At 32.0% G+C, this 20,372-nt stretch overlaps 1 protein-coding gene across 1 annotated transcript; it reads left to right on the forward strand.

Annotated features, from left to right (window-relative positions):
* Positions 1-885: 885 nt before the first annotated feature.
* Positions 886-14,240, forward strand: LOC140431589 (kynurenine/alpha-aminoadipate aminotransferase, mitochondrial-like). The gene is made up of 5 exons (XM_072519482.1): positions 886-1,089; positions 7,944-8,302; positions 8,436-8,586; positions 9,400-9,701; positions 13,048-14,240. The coding sequence occupies exons 1-5, from the start codon at positions 1,011-1,013 to the stop codon at positions 13,474-13,476; spliced, it is 1,320 nt and encodes a 439-aa protein (XP_072375583.1). The 5' UTR covers positions 886-1,010; the 3' UTR covers positions 13,477-14,240.
* Positions 14,241-20,372: the final 6,132 nt, after the last annotated feature.

Below are 20,372 nucleotides of genomic sequence, written 5' to 3' on the forward strand. Positions count from 1 at the left end.
AAACGAAGCAAAAAAATACGAAAAAAGGCGCTTTTTCTTTTTTGCCCCATAACTTTTTCTACGGTCTACGGTCTTAAAGTTATAGGCACACATCACAGTCAATATACTACTTTAAAATACAGAAAATAGTTTTTCTTTTTTATTTAGTAATGCATATACATACCTAAATGTATAAGTATAAAGTATGAATGTGTAAGTTGTAAAAAGATATAATGAGAAATTTAAAAAATAGCAGTAAAATCGTTAAAAGTAGAAAACGTTGAGGAACCATACCTTGCTTAAAATTAGTCCTAGAACCTCCTGATTTAGTAGACCATTTTAAAGGTAATTGATTTTGCTTTTTATTAAATGTGCCATTACTGCTTTCCTCCCTCTTTTTTGGACGCAATTAATGACCTATAATATAACAAAAAAGGAAACCATAACAAGTTCACATAAGTACCCAAATAAGCTAAGCAGAATAGAAAAATTCCTATCCAATAATCGACTAATATAAATTCGGTAATAAAACCTAAAAGACTAGAAGAAGACATACTATTACCCTTAATGAGCAAAATCGTATTTAGACAAAAAAAAACAGAAATAAATAATATTTTTTACGCTCTAGAGTAAATAATTAATATGGTTTATATCCAACCACAGCTTTTAATCGATGATTTTTGTTAAATTCAAAGTTGTCCTCTCTTTAATCACCTAACTGTAATAAATCTCTTCTTATAATTTCGGCCACCAATATCAATGTTTACAAAATCTAAAAAATACCGTTTTTATTACTTAGATACCAAAAACAAAAACATGAATGAAATTCCATATCGTTGTTTTCTATCGAAATTACATCATCTTTTGAGCGCGGCAAACCAATGATATAAAAACGAAACAACGTGCCCGGTTCGACATTCTGTTTCAGTGCTCTGTCGTGTTCACTTTTACTGAATTTTTACCTGCCCTTTTGGTATTTTACCGTTGTGGTGTTTGAGATCTACTCAAGTTTTTGTTTCGAAGGTACGAAAATGTCGACTATTATTGACTATTCCTACTTCATTAGCGCGAAATCCGCTAGAAGAAGACCGGCTTTAACAAGAGAAATAAGTAAGTAATTTTTTTTAATCACTAGGTAATTAAATGTTTACATTTTTTTAAATTTTACATTGAACTAATTAATTATTAAAAAATTAAAATATATTTGCCGCACCTATTGTTTATTGGATAACAAATTTTATCTATTCCAATTCTTGTCAGTTATTATTAATTTATTAATAGTTTAATCATCAATAATATAAAAAATTCTATAAAAAATATAGTCAACTAGTTAATCGTTCTGCTTCTACTACCATTTGGCATCAAAAATAATGTGACCTGTAAAAAAGGAAAGTATTGGCTGATGTAAAAATTTAAATTGATTGCAGAGGTTATACTTCTTTCTCTTTATAATTTTGAATGTATTTAATATTGTACGAATTTTTTATTTAATTTAAAGATTTAATTAATGGCATAATTTAAAATGGTCACTAGAGGTTGGGTGACAAGGTCCAAATATTTGGTTGATATTTACAAACGGTATACTAAACTTGGTTTTAATTCTTTTGTATGATTTATTATTATATTGATTATTAATTTTATAATCCCAATAATAATGGATTCATGACTACTCCAACATTGTAACTATTTCGTTAGGTACTATAATCATTTGTATCCCAATAAGATAGTATGGATAGGAAGACCAATATTTCATTTTACTACTGTTACTACTATTGAAATTTCAGTTACAGACTACAATTTTCACTATATTTCTTCTTCTAACCATTCTCTCCAGCGGTTTCTATTCTGCCAATCTCGAACTTGCAGATATCTTCTTTCCATTGCCTCATCCACTTTATGTCTGAACAAATTGCAAGTTATGTATTTCCTTCTACTCTTTATTGGACTTTTTCTGGTTATTCAGCGATAGCAAGTCCACTCTTCTAACATGTCCGTACCAGACTAGTCTTTTTTCTTTTATATAATTGATCATATTGGAGTTCGTTTCCATATGCTTCTTAACCTCTGCATTAATAATTCGGGTTTTCTATGATTATATAACTTGTACTTAGATATTCCATCTTTTGTTGGTCTTTAATCAGTATATTGTATTCAGACTTGTGTCAGTGTTTGGCAAGGTGTTGTTCATCCCAATTATTGTTTTTTTCGAGTAATGCATTTGTATGCTAACACCACGTTTAATTCTCTTATAGTCTTGTGTTTGTTTTAATATTATTTATATTTTCGTTAATTGTTTGTATGTTTGATATACTGAATCCCAAATGCTTAAATTTTTCTATTCCTTTAATTTCTCCTTCTTCATTCATTTTAATTTACTGTGACATTGTTCTTTCCTGTTGTTCAGTATGGTGTTATTTGATTCACCGAGGTCACCTTTATATTGTGCGATAATTACTGGCTCGTCAGCGAAACTTTATGCATATGTAGGCATTAATTTCGGATTATTATGCCCATTCTTTCGCACTCGCACTTTTTATTTAATAGTTTAAAACTTTCCTCAAAATAGGAATATTTTGAATAAAGTGGTTAAAGTAGATTAGTCCTTACAGCGTCTTAAATTGGCTGTACATTTTGCTCTTGATTTTACCGGCGCTTTTACTCTTTTATTAGCTAGTGTCAATCCGATACTGCTCATTGCGTCCCAAAGTTTACTTCTAGGTATTATGTAATATGCTTTCTTTAGGTTAACTTAAGGGTCTATTTTCAGCAACTCTTTTTTATATACTGAATGATTCTCTTGCTAATAACTAAGCTTCGTTTGCTCAAAGATCCTTTTGTATCTGTTTTGTGTCTTTTGTTTAAGGATTTTTTTTGCAATTCGTTCTATTACCCTTTTTATATCTCTAAATATAAATGGAATAATGTTTTAAGCATTCAGTCGTGTCCCAAACATTTTATGCTTCATGCGGAATAATTTCTTCCACCAATTCTTATTCAATTAATTTGGTATTTCTCTTGGACCTTCTGATTATTCCTCTATTGTTTATTTAATATTTTAAGGACAATTTTTATTTGACAGTTGTTTAGTTTTTCTTACATTCTGGTGCCTTATTTGGACAATCTGTATTCTACCTAACTTATTTTTTTTTGTCTTAAGCGAATTTAAAATATACCGAATAGAGAAACGAAAATTAGAAAATAGTAATTTACAGGTAATAGAAAAGAACTTATACATATCTATTAAATTTAAGAGAAGGGTACAGACGTCGAACAAATTTATGCAGAAATTAAGTAATGCAGATAACCAGTGATCCAACAGAAATAAAATCAGTCTGTAAAATCTATTTCCAAACTCTTTTAGGGACGCAAGCCAATGAAGAGCATATGGATATGCAGCATATTGAGACAAACACCGAAAATATAAAATCTTCAATGATGCAAGAGGTAAAACAAGCAATACGGACATAAAGGAATAACAATGCTCAAGGTATTGACAAGTTCCCTTCTGATCTATATAAATTGGATGGCGAACAAATAGTTAAGTCATAGTTAAATCACAGTGACAGCTGACACCGACACTATTCAACCTGTCTCTTGGATATGTGAGAAGACAGTTAAATCTAGGAAGAACTCATTTCCTAACAAATAAATCATTACAAATTGCCGCCTATGCTGATCACATCAGCAATATGTCTCGCAGAACGGAAGAGACGGCAGAAATATATTTACAAATAAAAACAAGAGCAAAAGAGAACGAAATAGAAATACATATTTAAAAACTAACACCTACAGGACGATATTCAAACAGTAGAAAGTTTCACAGATATAACAGAAGAACCAGAAACTTAAAGAAGATGAATATAAGGAAACAAAGCTTATTTTTCAGTCGCTCATGTGTTCCGCTACAAACTACTATTGTGGTATGTTACGGATGCGAGACATGGCTGGTGACAAAAAATACAAAAAGAGAGATGGAAGTCTTTGAAAGAAAAGTTCTAAGGAAATATTGGAATCCAGGTAGAACCATGAACTCTGCCAACTGTTCGAAGAGCACTAAGAATTCGTTAACTTCGGAGAATTCGTTGGGCTGGTCATCTAGTGAGAATATAGGCCGAAAGATTGCTGGAAAGTGGAAATCGAGACATCAAACTAAACATTATTTTAAATTAAAAAACTGGTAAATTCCCAGTAAAAATAGTAAATAATATTAAGTGCCACACAAAAACAGCTTCAGAACAATATCTAATTTTCATTGTACTTATTTGTTCAAAATTAAATCTAATAATTATTTTTGTTACTTAGTAATAATAAAAAATTCTAATATATAAATAATTCTTTAGTTACCTATCTTCTTGCTACTTCTTTTGCTTTATTACTTTTTCGATTTCATTTCTCCTTTTTTGCTTCTGTCTTTTTTTGGAGAAATAATATTAGGTTTTTTTTTAATTATTGCTTCTATATTCTGGGTTCTTATTTCTGACATGGTGTATCAAAAGAGTTGTATCTTTTCCATATAAATATGTCTTATTGTATAAAAATATTTATATAAGAATATTTTAAAATTCAAATTCATTTATTTGCTTCGTAAACACAATTTACTAGAATACAGAATTTCCCTAACATTAAAGTTAATAAGTAATTTAAAATATATTACGAATAATCGTTTTGAAGAACTTGTTTATGTAAAATACGTATTATTTTTTACTATAAGTGCAAGTTTTACGATACCGATATCATTAAAATAAAATATTAATTATTCACTTGTACTTTCTGATTTAATTAATAATAATTCGTTGTTTTTTTTTAATAAACAATATTAAGAAATTCGGATAATTTAATAAAAAATATTTATTAACATAACAAATTATAGACAATGGCATGATATGCAAAATATATTTTTACACGCGCTATCTCAGAGTTTATATTCATTACGCGCGGGCAATTAAAAATTTTACTTTTTATTTTGTTTGTTATTATAAAAAGTTTATAATTACAAAAAGACTATTGTAACTAATCAATACACATATGAATCAAACAATAAAATAAATGAAGGAATGTAATAGGCGAGGTAATTAACAATAAACCTACTATTTTTTTTTGTAGTTGGATGGATCTTAACGAAACTTATTGCCTTTGATTCGTAAGAACGTTAGGGAATTTTGTGAACTAAATTGATGATGTCAAAATGAAAATTGCATTATTAAACAGGAAAAATGCATTTGTCAAAGTGCATGTAATTTGTAAATAATTGATGAAAATAAGTTCAATATTTTTACTCGGGGGTTTTTGGGGTCGCTGATCACGAATATCATAATGGCAATGGTCTCCGAGACACCTGCTGCCCAGGACGGACATCGACTTTAGGAATTTTGTGAAAATTTGATTCAAAATTAGTACAAACTGGTTACTTATATGCTTTTGGGATCACTGAAGATGAATATAATGTCAGCGATCATCTCCAAGTCACGTGGTGTACAGCACCAGCTATGTATCCTAGAGTTTTGTATAAATTCGATACAAAATCACTGCAAAGTCGTTATTCTGGTGTTTTTAGGGTCGCTGAATACAAATATCATGTCGGCAATGGTCTCCAAAGCACCTAGTGCTCATGATGGGACACGCCTCTTGAAGTTTTATGGAAATTCGATGCAAAATCAGTTTGTCCTGGGGATAAGGTGTATTGCAGATACTCTCCGTCATCATATTCGTGTTCAGCGACCAAAAAATCTCCCGCGTAACGAGTTTGCACTGTTTTTCTGTATTTCTCCAACAGTTATGGAGGATAATAACAAAAAAAAAACTTTTAAAACTAAAATATTTCGAAGTTTCGAAGTTTTTACAAAACTTTTTTACTGAGTTTTCTTTAAAAAGTCTATTGGAAGAGCAGCAAAATAAATTGATACACATGCAATACTTAAACAACTAATAGATGAGGTCATCGCCTCTTCCGTAATTTTTAATCTAGGTACTGTGCATATTAAGTACATTTAAAAATTTATCCACATTGTTTCAGAACAATAACTAAGTTTTATGTTGTGATACAATTACGCAAACGTTAAGAAATGTTAACTGATAATTATTTATTTTTCTGTAGTTTTATCGAAAAACATTGTTCGAGATGACTAAAAAATACTCTTTATCTCGCCGGAAGTGTTCATTTATAGTAAATGTTTTGGTGTCCCGTACTATCTTTAGTCGTCAAGTCATTTGCGAAATTGGCAAGAATGGTTGCTTTTTATTTTCGAAATAAAATAAACAAACAATTAATTGTATCTGCAATCAATTGAACGCATTAGCCAATTAAACACATTAGACAATTTTTGTATGATTGATCATAAAACAGAAATTAAATGGATTGTTATTAACACATGAAGGGAGTGTTAATAAACTCAGAGTTGGTGTGTATCTTTTTCTCGACCCAGTTTTGAGTCGCCTTTTTCTATATTCGACATTCATTTAGCATGTAAATCAAAGGTTTTTTGTGTGACGCCTATTGCTTGGGCCCAGTACTAGCTTTTCTTGCTACCTAAGAAACCACATTAAAAAAAAGGTTTAGTTAAAGTTTTTATTTATATTAGTTTTTCTTTTATTGGAAAGGGGCTCACTAAATATTTTTTTATTACTAAAACACCCCTTAAAAGTTGCCTTTTACACTGCAATTTGAACAGAAAGATCAATGAGCAGCTCTGTTTCGTCCTAAGTTAATATTGATAAATACTTAAAACTATAGTTACATTCAATAATGTTTCTACAGTCTTCTTACAGTAATTATTTACACAAGCATTCATGCACACTAAGCCGCACTATACTCTGCTTTTGAACCAATTACTACACTAACTCGAATGGTCCCCCTTTTTAGTTTTCTTACTAACTATGTATAGTCAAGGAGTTGGGTGCCTCGATATTCCCATGTTGATGATGTTGATTGTTGACACAATTCCTTATCTCTTCACTAGTCTTCATCTTTAAGTCTTAGTGAATGTAGCTTTTATTAACGTATCAAGAGGCATCTACACTGCTCCTTAATATTTTGTTCTGAAAGCGTTGTATATTTAAAATATTGTTCTGCCTGACATAACCCTAAAGCTGAGCACCGTATGATCATACCGGTCTGAGTTTATAGATCAAAAGTTCAGTATCTATGGAGAGCTTTGAGTTTCTTCCAAGCAATCAGTACAATTTCTTGTATTTTAATTTAAGTTCCTTATGTTTTTTTTATATATCTTTCAACAAAGTCTCAATGATTCGGTTTTATTCAATTTTATCTTTCATTTTTTGGTCCAATCATCGATCTTGTTCACTGAAGATTGTAGAGTTCTTGCAGCATCTTCATGATTATTTCCCACTGCCAGAACAGCACAGCTTTGTCGTCTGCAAATATTGCGATTTTTGCGTTCGGGGATATCGCTAGTATATAATTAGGCCAATCACACTACCCTGCGGTACTTCCGCCTTGATTTCTTTTAACTCTATGTATATATCCTCCTGCTTATCCTTAAATGTCTTTCAGCTAGTAGTTGTGAATACTGCCTCGGTAGTGCTCTATTCAATTTATGGATAAGGCCTCCATGCCATACCTTCATCAGTGTTTCTGATGAGGTGAGACTACTAGGTTATAGGTCATAGTTTTGATTCTCACAGTCGTGGCTTGTATTTAATTTGGTATTATTTTTTATTCCTTCTTTTCACGACTTTACTCATGTTTGGTTACTTTTAGTTCAACTAATCCTAAAAACAAATATGCAGTTTCATCTTGTCAGTTTTTGAATACACTTAAATATTTAGTTCATCCCATGAATATTAGTTCTTTACTTATTTTGTTGATTGTATTTTCTAATTTTGTTATACACTACACTACAATATTGCAGCAAGATAGCATTGTCTACCTTATATATGGTAATCATATTTTTGTAGTTGCATATTATTAAAGAGTCATAGTTATATAACAAATAATTTATTTTCAGCTAAACGGCAATATGGTGGCCCCAAGGAACAAATATCCCTTGCCGAAGGAGTTCCGAATGAAATCACTTTTCCGTTTGAGTCTATTACTGTCAAGCTAAAAGATGGATCAAAATTCGACATTGTTGGCCAAGAATTAGCGTCCGCTCTGCAGTATATTCCAACTCAAGGTTATCCAGCGTTGGTGAAATCGGTCAAGTCTTTCACTCAAGATGTACATAACCCTCCTGATTGGGACAAATACGAAACTCTGGTAACAAACGGATCGCAAGACGGAATGAGTCGTGTTTTGGAGATGGTTTTAGAGGAAAATGATAGTATGTTGGTGCAAAATCCTTATTATGCTGGAACGGAGGCCATCGTAAGTACTATTATTTATATACTATGACTCAAAAATAATCAGTAAGCTAGTGAATAATATGTAGTGTCTAAAATTTAAGATAATTGTTACAATATTCTTTTGATTTTAAATAATGTTATCTCTTTTTTCGTAGATCAAACCTCTTAATGTTAATGTTATTGGAATTGACGAAGACGAATTTGGTATCGTTCCTCAAAAGCTCATCGATGCCTTAGAAAACTGCAAAAAGTACACAGAAGAAGGGGGAGGGAAAATGCCAAAAATTATCTATTTAAACCCAACAGGTAATTTAAAATAGTTAATAAAACAGTCTTAACTTTTTAAACGCTTTAATTTTACAAACCTCGCTTTACAAGTATCTTTACCATTGTCAGTATGTCCAATTAGCTTGTAATCTCCTATGTGTCCATATTAGTGTTACATTCCTTGAGTAATATGTGTTTTTCGTCTTCCTTCATTTTTGTTTTACCTTCGTCTTCTATTGTTTTTAAGAACTCTTCACACATTTATTAATTTTTATCTCTACGACTAGCGACTGGTATAACCAAAAAAAATTAATCTACACCTTGTGATTTTCTGTATCTTTTGTGGTACGTCGTCACTTTCATTTTATAATAATTTTTATTTTTTATCCCCCCAATATAACATATCATACATCACATGACCTGTCTTATGTCACTATCGGATAATTTATCTTTAAATGTAATAATTATTTTTCAATTACACACTACATTTTCTTCAGAGTAATTGAAAAAAGTGTAATTGTTTCTTCTTGGTGGCTTCTAATAAATTATGATTCCTCTAAAATATGCATTATAGCAATTAAAAATTATTAGTTGCTAAAATTGATTTGCCGATCAAAACTCACCATCATATTTTGACTTATAACTCAAAAGAGTCGTTCAAAATGAGATATTCCATAATTGCCCTACTAAACTTTAGTGTTGTACTTAAGAAGAGACAATTGTCTTTTGTTCATATCGCTTTAATATTTTCCAAGCAATATAACGCAGGTACATAATCATTAAAAATGTTAGTAAGGATAATATTTACTGTATATTTGTTTTTCTTAAATTTAATAGTGTGTTTACTTACAGCATCGAACCCTTCTGGAAGAACGATACCGACGGAAAGAAAAAAAGAGATATACCGAATTTGTTGCCAATATAACATTCTTATTCTCGAAGACGATGCCTACTACTTCTTACATTTCCTGGATGAGCAACCTGTGTCATTTCTTAGCCTTGATACCGAAGGAAGAGTTATTCGATTGGATTCCATGTCAAAAGTTCTTAGCTCCGGACTCAGACTTGGTTGGGTCACTGGGCCAAAGAGGTTGATTCAAAATATAGAGATACACATTTCAAGCTGCATCCTTCACTCTAGCGTGCTTTCACAGGTAAGCTGTCGCTATTTGTTATTTTATTCTAACCGTAGTTATAGTGCATATTGTTCGACTGTCATAGTGCTCCAAGTTATCTAAGAGATTCATTGTCGTTTAAAGGCCGATAAACATTTATTTGAACACACAACGGGGGTCTCAGCAAAGGCAGAGTTGGACTTAACTTTTTGCTAATTTCCCATCACACTTTTTCCAGACTTTGGACTTGCAGAATTGTTTATAATAGTTAAAACAAATTAAATGCATTTAAAAGATGGTTTTTTACCATTGTATTTAAAAATATTTACATATTTTAAAAAATACTTAAACCAATCATGTTTTCCGAAAATTTGTAAAAACTTTTAGTTGGTATTATACCATGGTCAGCAAAATTTAAAAATATATATACATAAATTACATATACTTAGAAAGTTTACCGTGTATAAACACAATTTAGAAAGTACCGTACTAAAAAAATTTACATTAATAAGTCAGTTTCACTATCACTGTCACCATCTAGGTCTCTAACAATTTTTTCTTTGGACAACCCTTTTATATTTATTGTAGATCTTTTCTTCCGCGCTATCTCAGAGTCGCTATTTTTACAGCTATCATTGGTTATTTTTATCTATTTCTTATTTAATTAGACGAACCACAGATGAATTTAGGGTAGACGAAACAATAACTTTTAACTTGGAGATCAACCTTTCTCCATACATGGTATAAATTTTTCTTCGAATGCTGTTCTGATGTCCACATCATTCTGATGTAGTTTCCTAAACATATTATAATCTTTTCTAAGTGCTAATAACTCGTAATGACGTCATATTGACGCTTTATTTATAATCCCCCTTTTATTTTCGATTTTCGTTAGAGAGAGGTACTCTCTTTAAGTTTAATCTTTTAATTTGGACGTGCAAATTTTTCTGTGAAATTTGTAAATTTTATTAGACAATGAGAATACTCCGAAAATATAATTGGTGATTATCAAAATGGATTCAGACCAAATAGAGCCACTACAGATAACATATTCATACTAAGAACGATACAAGAAAAAGCTTATGAATACGACATAGACCTATATAATATGTATATAGACTTTAAACAAGCTTTTGATAGTATAAAAAGAGACAGAATGCTGGAAGACCTTTGTAATCTAGGTATACCTATGAAATACATCAGCCTCATAAAAATGACGTTGCAGGGTTCAAAAGCCGCAGTCAGAGTAGATGGAGAACTGACTCCCCTGTTTAACATCAACATGGGAGTAAGACAGGGAGATGCCCTATCAACCATGCTATTCAACCGAGTTCTTGAGGCAGTTATCAGAAAAACCAATATAACCGGCCATATAAACACCAAATCAGTACAAATTACTGCATATGCAGACGATGTAGTCATCATTAGTAGGAATAAGCCACGACTAATGGAAGTGTTCAAACAAATTGATCCTCAAGCAAGAAAAAGAGGTCTCAAAATAAACAAAGCAAAACGAAGTATATGACAGTCAAAAGAATAACTGACAATGAAAATAATATCACAATAGACAACTATACTATCGAACGAGTGGATGCCTTTACATATCTCGGCACAGAAATCAATCAGAAGAACTCCGTAAGTAGCGAAATTAATGCACGTATTTCCAGCGGGAATCGTACATACTATGTTAATAAAAGATTGATGACATCTAAATTATTAGACAAAAGAACCAAAATGACTATCTACTGATTAGACCCGTAGTAACCTATGGATGTGAAACTTGGGTAATGACGAAAAAAGATGAAGCCCAACTCAGGACATTCGAGAGAAGAATACTGAGGAAAGTATATGGCCCGGTACAAGAGGAAGATGGCACATGGAGAATCAGGAGAAACGACGAGGTTAATAAGTTAAATGAAGGTTATGACATTGTAAGATTTGTGAAAAGTCAAAGACTGTCATGGCTGGGACATGTGCAGAGACAAAACGATGCAAAAACAACAAAGAAAATGTTACAATGGAAGCCCATAGGAAGGCGAAAAAAAGGAAGGCCCAGAACGAGATGGTTGGATGACGTGGAAGACGACCTGAAAACAATGAACGACCTGAAGACAATGGAGAAGAAGGGCACAAGAGAGATCTGAATGGAAGGACATAGCCAGACAGGCAAAGATCCATCCAGGGTTATGATGCCAAAAGAAGAAGATTAGACAATGAGATAAAAATAATCACCAAAAAGGGTAGCAATTCAGTAATATTTTTTCGACGCAAAAAATGAGGAACACACGAACCGCGACAATATCATAAGTGTCATGGTAATAAATCAGCATTTAAATTTTTTTCAAATTATTTTGCAAATAGCAGTCGCTGACCTAAATATTCATGACTCTCTTAGATACCTTGTTTTTTTATAATATAAAGATATTTGCCACGAAAAGTAAATTTAAGTTCTAACTTTTAAACTATTTTGTTGAAATCAGGATTGATTCTAAATTAATATAATTAATCAATTCAGTTCTCCAAAATATAGTTATTAAAAGAAAATAAAAATGATTACACTTTGTACGATGTACAATAATTAATAAAATTTAAAAATCTGCTTATCCGAACCATAAGCTCCATACACATGTCCAGTCAGTGTAAAAATTCTAATTTATCTTTCAAAAACAGAATATTTGCACAATGAACTTAGCTTCCACGTCTACATTTTTAAAAAAATCTTGTTTTTCTTTGGTAAAGTGGTGGTCGATTATTTGCCGACGATGATTTAATTACTCAGATAAAACGTCTAACTTATTAAGTTACTAAATTGATAAATAATTAGTTTTCTAATCGGACCAGTTTGACCCACCAAATAATCTAGTTACAACAAATGATAATTGCAGTTATCAGCGCAAGCTGTTTGCAAAGGTCAAACATAACATTAGTAAAACTAGATAAAACCAGTTCGTAACAATTTTATTAAATTCTATTGCCATTATCTAAATACTTAAATCGTTATGGTGTAAGAAGTTACATTTTTGACTAATGTAGTAGCAACGACCCCGTCAATGATGTCGCTAAATTGATAGCTCGAAACAAGATAAGCTGAAAACATGTGGAGTGGAACAGCACATTTTAAAAAAATAGTTAAAAAAATTATACTATTATAATGAGGTATAGTAATTATACTATTTTATTGCTGATAATCCATGTTTCCTTACTTGAACATGACTGCTAAACGATGTAAATTAATGATGAACTATAATATTTAAAATATAAAATAGATATTCTATATAAAGATAGTTTAAAAGTAAAAGAAGGTCAAAGCACATTATTTATAAGCACAAGTAAAAATAAATAATATTTTCTTGAATTCTATCTAATAGTTCCTCTTTTGTTTCAGGTAATTCTTCAAAACCTCTTCGAAAAGTGGGGCAATAGTGGTCTCCTTGCCTATTTTTCGAGAGTGGCTTCATTCTACAAAGTAAGACGTGACTACACAGTCTCATGCATGGAGAAACATCTCAAAGGACTTTGTGAATGGGAACTACCATCAGGAGGCATGTTCATCTGGTTCAAGGTGCTTGGTGTCTCTGATGTCTACGATATGTTGTTAACCAGAGGTCTAAAGAAACACATTACCTTCATTCCAGGACAAAACTACATGGCGGATCCTACTGCAGCTTGCAGCTATGTCAGAGCTTCATACAGCAAAGTTGGTTTAAAGCAAATTGACAAGGCCATGCAGATTTTGGCTGAGTTGATAAGGGAAGAACACTTGTTGTTGCGTAGGAAGTTGGATAGTTTAGATGACGAAATCATAATAAGATAGGTTTTGAAAGAAAGTAGCGCAGAAATGAATACGAAAATTTGATGGAACGGTATTCCATCAAATTTGCTAACTGGAAACTCAAATGAAGTTTCTAGTGCTGATCTGGTGACATCTTATCCAATAAAGAGGGAAGCTTATTATTCTGACCATAACCGATTGGTTTGTATATACAGTTGTATTGAATTTAACTAAAAATTATTCAGAATTCAAGTATTGTGTAGTACATTGCCGAACTTGAAAAAGTATGGTGAAATATAGTTTGTACTGCAGTACATTACGTATAGAGAGTTAAAGTAGGGTAACTAATAAATGTAAACGTATTGGATTCTGATTCTACGGTATCAGAATTTTGAAATTACGCATATGTATTTGATATGTGAGTAAATATTAAATTACTTGACACTTTTAGACAAGGTATCTTTTATTTTAAACATATCTAAAAATTGTTTAACAATTAATTTGGATGCCTTTGTTTACAATAAGTTAAACAAAAAAAGTATACATTAATTTTTTACCTACCATATATATTATCATTAAGAACAAATTCTTGAAGTCAACTTACTTTCAATTGGGACGCAAAAAGGCGGATAAACTTAACATTAAAACAAATAAAATAGTATACCCATACCACAAAGCATCATTAAGCTATATCAAGTAATATGCAATATGATCATATCACAAATTTTAAAAATGGAAACTTTGGCAATATAAAATAAGGGTATGCTTAAAAAAAATAGTTCTAACAAGAGAAGTAACTAAAAAGATATCTTAGATAAAGTGTGGGTATCTTATTCTCCTAGTATCTATACAATTAGAAACGTTTGGAGCAACAGGTAACAAACATATTAAGTCGCTATAGCGACTTATGGTATACTGATGTAGTGTTGTTTTAAGCACTCACAATCATGCAATACGTAGTTATTGGAATACACGTTTACATATATATTTGATCTAACTCTAACTCTCTAATCTATGGCAAACCTAAAATGAAACAGTTGAATTGATTTTAAATGAAAAATATCTATTTTAACTATAGTGGGGGCATAAAAAATGCTGTTAAGCGATTTCAAATGGGGTATATTTAGTAAATCTTAGCATTTGTGTATTTAAAAACTTACACTAGAGATATATGTTAACTGCGCTACCCTTGATGGGATCAAAAGATATGTTTGTATATAATATACCTAATCATTAGATCAATAAGTAGTGTATATTGATTCATCAAAAGTAATAAGTTAGAATATCGTTTAAGTGTAAGGTTGAAAGTACAACATGATTTTACTATTTTATAGAGATCGATGTACTTGCATTGTATTAATGTCTGGTTTAAAATAAATAAATAAAAAAAATTAAAATGTTTTATTTGAATATCCCAAGTTACTAAATACAAATTTAACGATATTTTCTTTATATTTATATCAAAATTATCAATATTTTAAGATATAGACGCGCTATCTCAGAGTATGTCCCTCTAAGAGTAAAAAAATCAGCGTCGTTTTATTTTTGACATTTTTTTTTTCTATAAAAGGCATCGTTTATTTTTGGCTTCATTCATCCAAATAAATAAATCGCAACATTTGCCAAATTGATTCAGGAACAATATTTATCTACTTTTGCTAAAACAGTTAAAAATTGCCCACTTTGGCCCATATGTGGTGTAAAATAGCCACGCATACAGGGCATACAAAAATAAATAGATAATTAGGTGGTTTCCTAAAGAAATCAAGAAAGACATATTAAAATCAGTTTTTACTTTCCCTTAACTAGTCGCTACATGGTCAAAAAGACCGCACGTATTAAAAATTGCTAATATTTCGGAAAAAAATTACATTTGGCAACCACGGCCTTCAGTAGCTCACTCATTCGATACAAGGTGAGGGTGAGGAGCCTCAGTACTAAATCAGAGTAGCGGGAGGTTTGTTGATTAGGAGTTACAGCGCAAAGGTCATAATTTCCGCACGCTTCTAGTCAGCTAAAAAGTTTTTATAAATTGTTTTATTGTGTTTCTTATCACCTTAAGGTATGTATAAACGCTAGTTTTTTAAATAATATACTATTATACTTTTGTATTATTGTTTAGTAGCCTTTTGAATATACCTCTCTTTTTTTTACTATGTAATTAGTCATCAAATTTTTAAATTACTTTGCAGCAAATTACTGTTACGATATTTCATAATTTTCTTTGTTCTATTATTGAGAATCAAATATTAATTTTTTTAAATTTTAAGCTACAGCAAACTTTTATATATAACTTGTTTGGCTTTATTTTTAGAATGGACTATGAGAAGGAACAAAGGAGACTTCAAGCCCTCATGGAAGAAGAACCGATTGATATAGAATATGACGACGACGATGACGAGAATGAAGTAAATCCGGAAGTTATTGATGAGAGGTGGGAAGATTCGGAAAGCGAACAAGAACAGGATTTAGAGGAAATAGGAGAAGTTTTGCTGAATAATGTACAAGAAGAAAGTGTTTTTAGTGTAAAAGATCGTACAGTGTGGAGAAAGCATCAAAGAAAAAACAAAAGGGTACGTATGAGCAAGCCTAATTTAGTAAAACAATCACCTGGGCCTAATAGATTTACGAAAAAGTTGAAAGACATTTATGAAATATGGAGTTATTTCATTGATGAGGACATGATTTACATAATAGTGGAATCCACTAATAAATACATTGAAAGTATAGAAAGCAATTTCTGTACGGAGAGGGATGCAAAGCATACAAACCCATCTGAAATTCGCTCTCTATAGGCCTTTTATATTTGGCAGGGACATATAAAGCCCATCACCTGAATACAGAAGATATCTGGTAAACTGATGGCGAAGGTATCGAAATATTTAGACTAGTTATGTCCTTATCCCGATTTCGGTTTCTTCTAAGATGCATTAGATTTGATGATAAGGTCGATTGTGAAGAACGTAGGAGACTGGATAAGATAGCCGCTATCCGAGTATTTTTTGACAAATTCGTAGAAAAGTGTAAATCGGGATATAACTCTTCGCAAAATTTAACATGCGATGAAATGCTTGCTGGATTTTTAGGGAATTGCCCTTGGATACAATATATTCCAAGCAAACCCTCAAAGTATGGGCCCAAAATTTTTAGTTTATGTGATACTGAAATTTATTATACCATAAATATGGAGGTTTATGTGGGTCGTCAACCAGATAGCCCATTTACTGTAGACAATTCCCCGAAAGAAGTTGTAAAAAGAATGTGTGCGCCAATAAAGAATTCTGGGCGCAACATTACTCTAGATAATTGATTCATTAGCATTCGTCTAATAGATGTTTTAAAAAAAGAATTTGGATTGACTGTTGTGGGGACCATTAGAAAGAACAAAAGGGAACTGCCCCCTGAATTACTTCAAGGATCTCGTCCTCTAAAATCAAGTATGTTCGCCTTTAGCGATACATGTACCTTAGTGTCGTATATCCCCAAAAAGAAGAAAGTTGTATTGCTTGTTTCAAGTCTACATGATGACGACGCTATAGATAGAGAAACATTTGAACATTATAAACCAGAAATTCTGACGTTTTATAACAAAACAAAAGGCAGGGTTGACGTTGTTGATCAGCTATGCTCCTCTTATGATGTTTCGCGAAAAACAAGACGTTGGCCCATTTTAATTTTTAACACCATACTAAATATCGCAGGCATTAATTCGCTAGTGATTCATGCAAGTAACAACCTTGCTGATAATAAAATGCTTAGAATAAAATTTTTGAAGCATTTAGCATTTTCTCTTATGGATGAACATCTACGGGTCCGAGCAACAGTAGACAATTTAAATAGAGATCCGAAGTTACGTATTAAGGCCATATGTAATATTCCTAACACAGACGGCACTCCAACGAATAAAGGAGTACATGGTAGATGCTACTTTTGCGACCGTAAAAAGAACCGGAAAACGACTGTTTCCTGCTGTAAATGTAAGAAGTTTTTATGCAGAGAACATACACGTGCAGTATGCGAAGAGTGCCAAACTGAACTTATTCGGATTAACTAAAAGTTTCCTTTTTTTATCGGAGTAGAAAATAGTTTTTTTTTAATGTTCTGTCCAGTGTTTTTAACATTAGTTTACTTTTTATATTATTTTGTAATATGTTACTTTACTTATTAAACCTTAATAAAATCGTGTTTTCCTTAAACTGGTTCCAAGTACTTTTATTAACACAAACTAAGAAGTAAAAGACCAAACGGTCGTTTCGACCGCGCGCGACTACTAATTTTCAAAAATTTCTAGCGACTACTGAAGTGTTAACTTTGGACTAGAAAGCCGAACTAAACGGTTATCATATGAATAATACCAGGTACAAAATAACTATTTTCCTTAGAATTAGAACATGAAAAACAAATAAAACTCAAATAAAGGAAGTAGGTAAATTAGCATATAAATAACATGTTTAAAGAAAACTTTGTTTATAATAACTGCTAAGTAACACGTTTTAATAGGTAACACGTTTTAAGTAAAAATAAATGTTCAGATAATTTGCATTTTTCCATGCCTTAACTTCTCCGTTTAAACTCTTGCCAATATGTCCCACTCAAAAACCTCACTGAACCTATTCGGCTTTGTCGATACTGTCATAAGAATTTTACTTTTATTTGATTAGTGTCACCAGTTATGTTAACTATTTGAGCCACGAACTGGTTTTTGATTCGCTTTTCTGAAACCAATTCAGTCAAAATGAATTCATCAATTTTCAAATCTTGCATATTTCTTATTGCTGCTTTAAATCCTAAAAGCTTTGGATTATACTCCATAACTTTTTAAATCGTTTGATTTAGCATACTCGATATTAGTGGAGCTTTCTGATGAAGAAATATTTTTTAACTCTTTCTTCTGCGGATCTTTTCTAGGTGGTAATGTCTCACTTTCAACAATTTACTTAATAATTGTCTTCGCTTTTTTTGGTTGACTTACTTTTGCCTACATTAGTTCTTCGTAATCCGGAGTTAATGCCAATATCATAGTTTTCTCTTTTTAACTGCTCTTTTACTTTGGCGTGATCCAGCCCTCGGAAAAGAAGAATATCTTTAAGGAAAAATATAGTTTATTTGCATATTGTCTGTCCGCGGTGAGTTTTTACTGGCGCAGGTGGGGCTACTTTACTACTTGGACCGGGTTGGGGTGAAACAGTCCTATCAAGTGTAGTTTCCGCTTGACTTTGCACATCTTGGACTTAATAATTAACTTCGTCATTCTGTGGCTTGATTGCTTCGTCAGGTAGTTTTATATCTAGCACTTGCGTGTCTTGAATATGAGCTTCATCTTCTAAATTCTGATGCACAAATCGATCTGTCGTATCTGAAAGTATATATTCTGGGAAAATATCCGGGCTATATGGGCAAATACTTGTTGCTCTAAAGCCATTTATGGTCGTTTTCCTGGATCATTTACCAGCCACTTTGTCACCTCCTGTTCATAATAAGTCATAAAGAGGCGCATAAATGATACGTCGAGGGGCTGCTACCTATGAGATGTGTGTGGAGGTAAAACTAGAACATCCACATTGTTAGCTCTTGCCAATGTCACAAATTCCAGATTTTTGGTACGGGTTGCATGTCTATCAAAAATTAATAGACTGGGTCTTCTTTGGTAGGTTTCTTATATTTAAAAGGAAATGTTTAGACATCCGAGAATATTTCTGACTACATCCATCCTGACTGATGGTAAGCAGCCATGGGTTGTGGAGGTAACCCCTTTTTAAGAAGTGGAGATTTGCGCACTCTTGGAAAAATTACTGGAGGGGCACATAAAAACCTGCAGCATTGAAACAAACCTTAATTGTGGAAGTGTGCCTCACTCAGCCGACGACAAACATCCGACTTGCTTTTTTCCTTTCGAGGAAAATATTTTTAAAGGTTTATTGGGCCCTTTCAACTGTCCTGCTTCGTCACAATTAAAGATGCGGCTTGGTTAAAGTAAACATTTGTTGCAGAAGTGTAAAAAACTTTGCAACGATCTCTTCGTTAAAAGCTGTCACTCTTGCCTGCGAAGTAGGTTCGAAAAGTCTTAATGCCTTATGCCTTTTTCATGGCTAAGCAAATAGCAAATATTGTTTCTCTTCGCAAACTAGAATGCCAGCCTCCTTAAATCGGTGGTTCAAAGACCAAAAAGACGACTCTCTATTTCTGAATTAGCAGATATGATCTTCTAATTAAGATTCTTTTTCTGGAGTAAAAGTTGTGGTGAATTGTACTTTAAACATTTTTTTCGCTGCATCCTTGGAATCCATGTCAGTTTTTGTTAATTAGCACTTCAAAGTTGTTTTGAACACCTGGTAGGTTAAAGCTAATCTTTTAATAGACATTAAGTTGTTTCTCACATCATCTATTGCTGTTTCCATAGCATCTTCGCTCCATAATTGTTGATTTTTTTGCTTATAGTTCCGTATCATTTTAAATCTAAAAGAACAAAACTTATTGCTTATTCCGTTGCTTGTAAATATTACATCATAGAGGGTATACAACTTTGACTGTCAAGGATGCACTTGCAACACACTAACAATCAAGTTTTAGCAAAGGCTCCAACACGTGGTCGCTTTGATTCGAGCCGTGATTTTAGGGGTGGCAAAACGGAGACTCCCTTTGCCCCGAGTGTCCGTTTTGCCCCACATTCCCTACCTAATCTAACCTAAATAAGAATATGCAATCATTTTAGAATTGCATTGACAGTAAAACACTTTTTCAAGAATTAAGCTTTGGACAATAGAAATATTCGTATATATCAATAGGATATTTTGCAAGTTTTGAATGCAAGTTTATTTAGAAATAAAATTATAAGAGGAATACGGTTCTCCCAGTGATAAAATATTTCACGTTGTAAACAGTTTTAAATTTTGTCAGTTTTTAAATGATAAAAGCACAATTTAAAATTGCAACCTTTA

The sequence above is a fragment of the Diabrotica undecimpunctata genome, unplaced genomic scaffold, assembly GCF_040954645.1.
Source record: "Diabrotica undecimpunctata isolate CICGRU unplaced genomic scaffold, icDiaUnde3 ctg00001402.1, whole genome shotgun sequence".
NCBI lineage: Eukaryota > Metazoa > Arthropoda > Insecta > Coleoptera > Chrysomelidae > Diabrotica > Diabrotica undecimpunctata.

Bases quoted from the DNA above. Each gene is read 5' to 3' on its own strand.
- LOC140431589 (XM_072519482.1), top strand. From the start codon at position 1,011: ATGTCGACTATTATTGACTATTCCTACTTCATTAGCGCGAAATCCGCT. The intron at 8,303-8,435 runs GTAAGTACTATT...CTTTTTTCGTAG, and splicing joins ATGCTGGAACGGAGGCCATC to ATCAAACCTCTTAATGTTAA. The intron at 9,702-13,047 runs GTAAGCTGTCGC...CTTTTGTTTCAG, and splicing joins ACTCTAGCGTGCTTTCACAG to GTAATTCTTCAAAACCTCTT.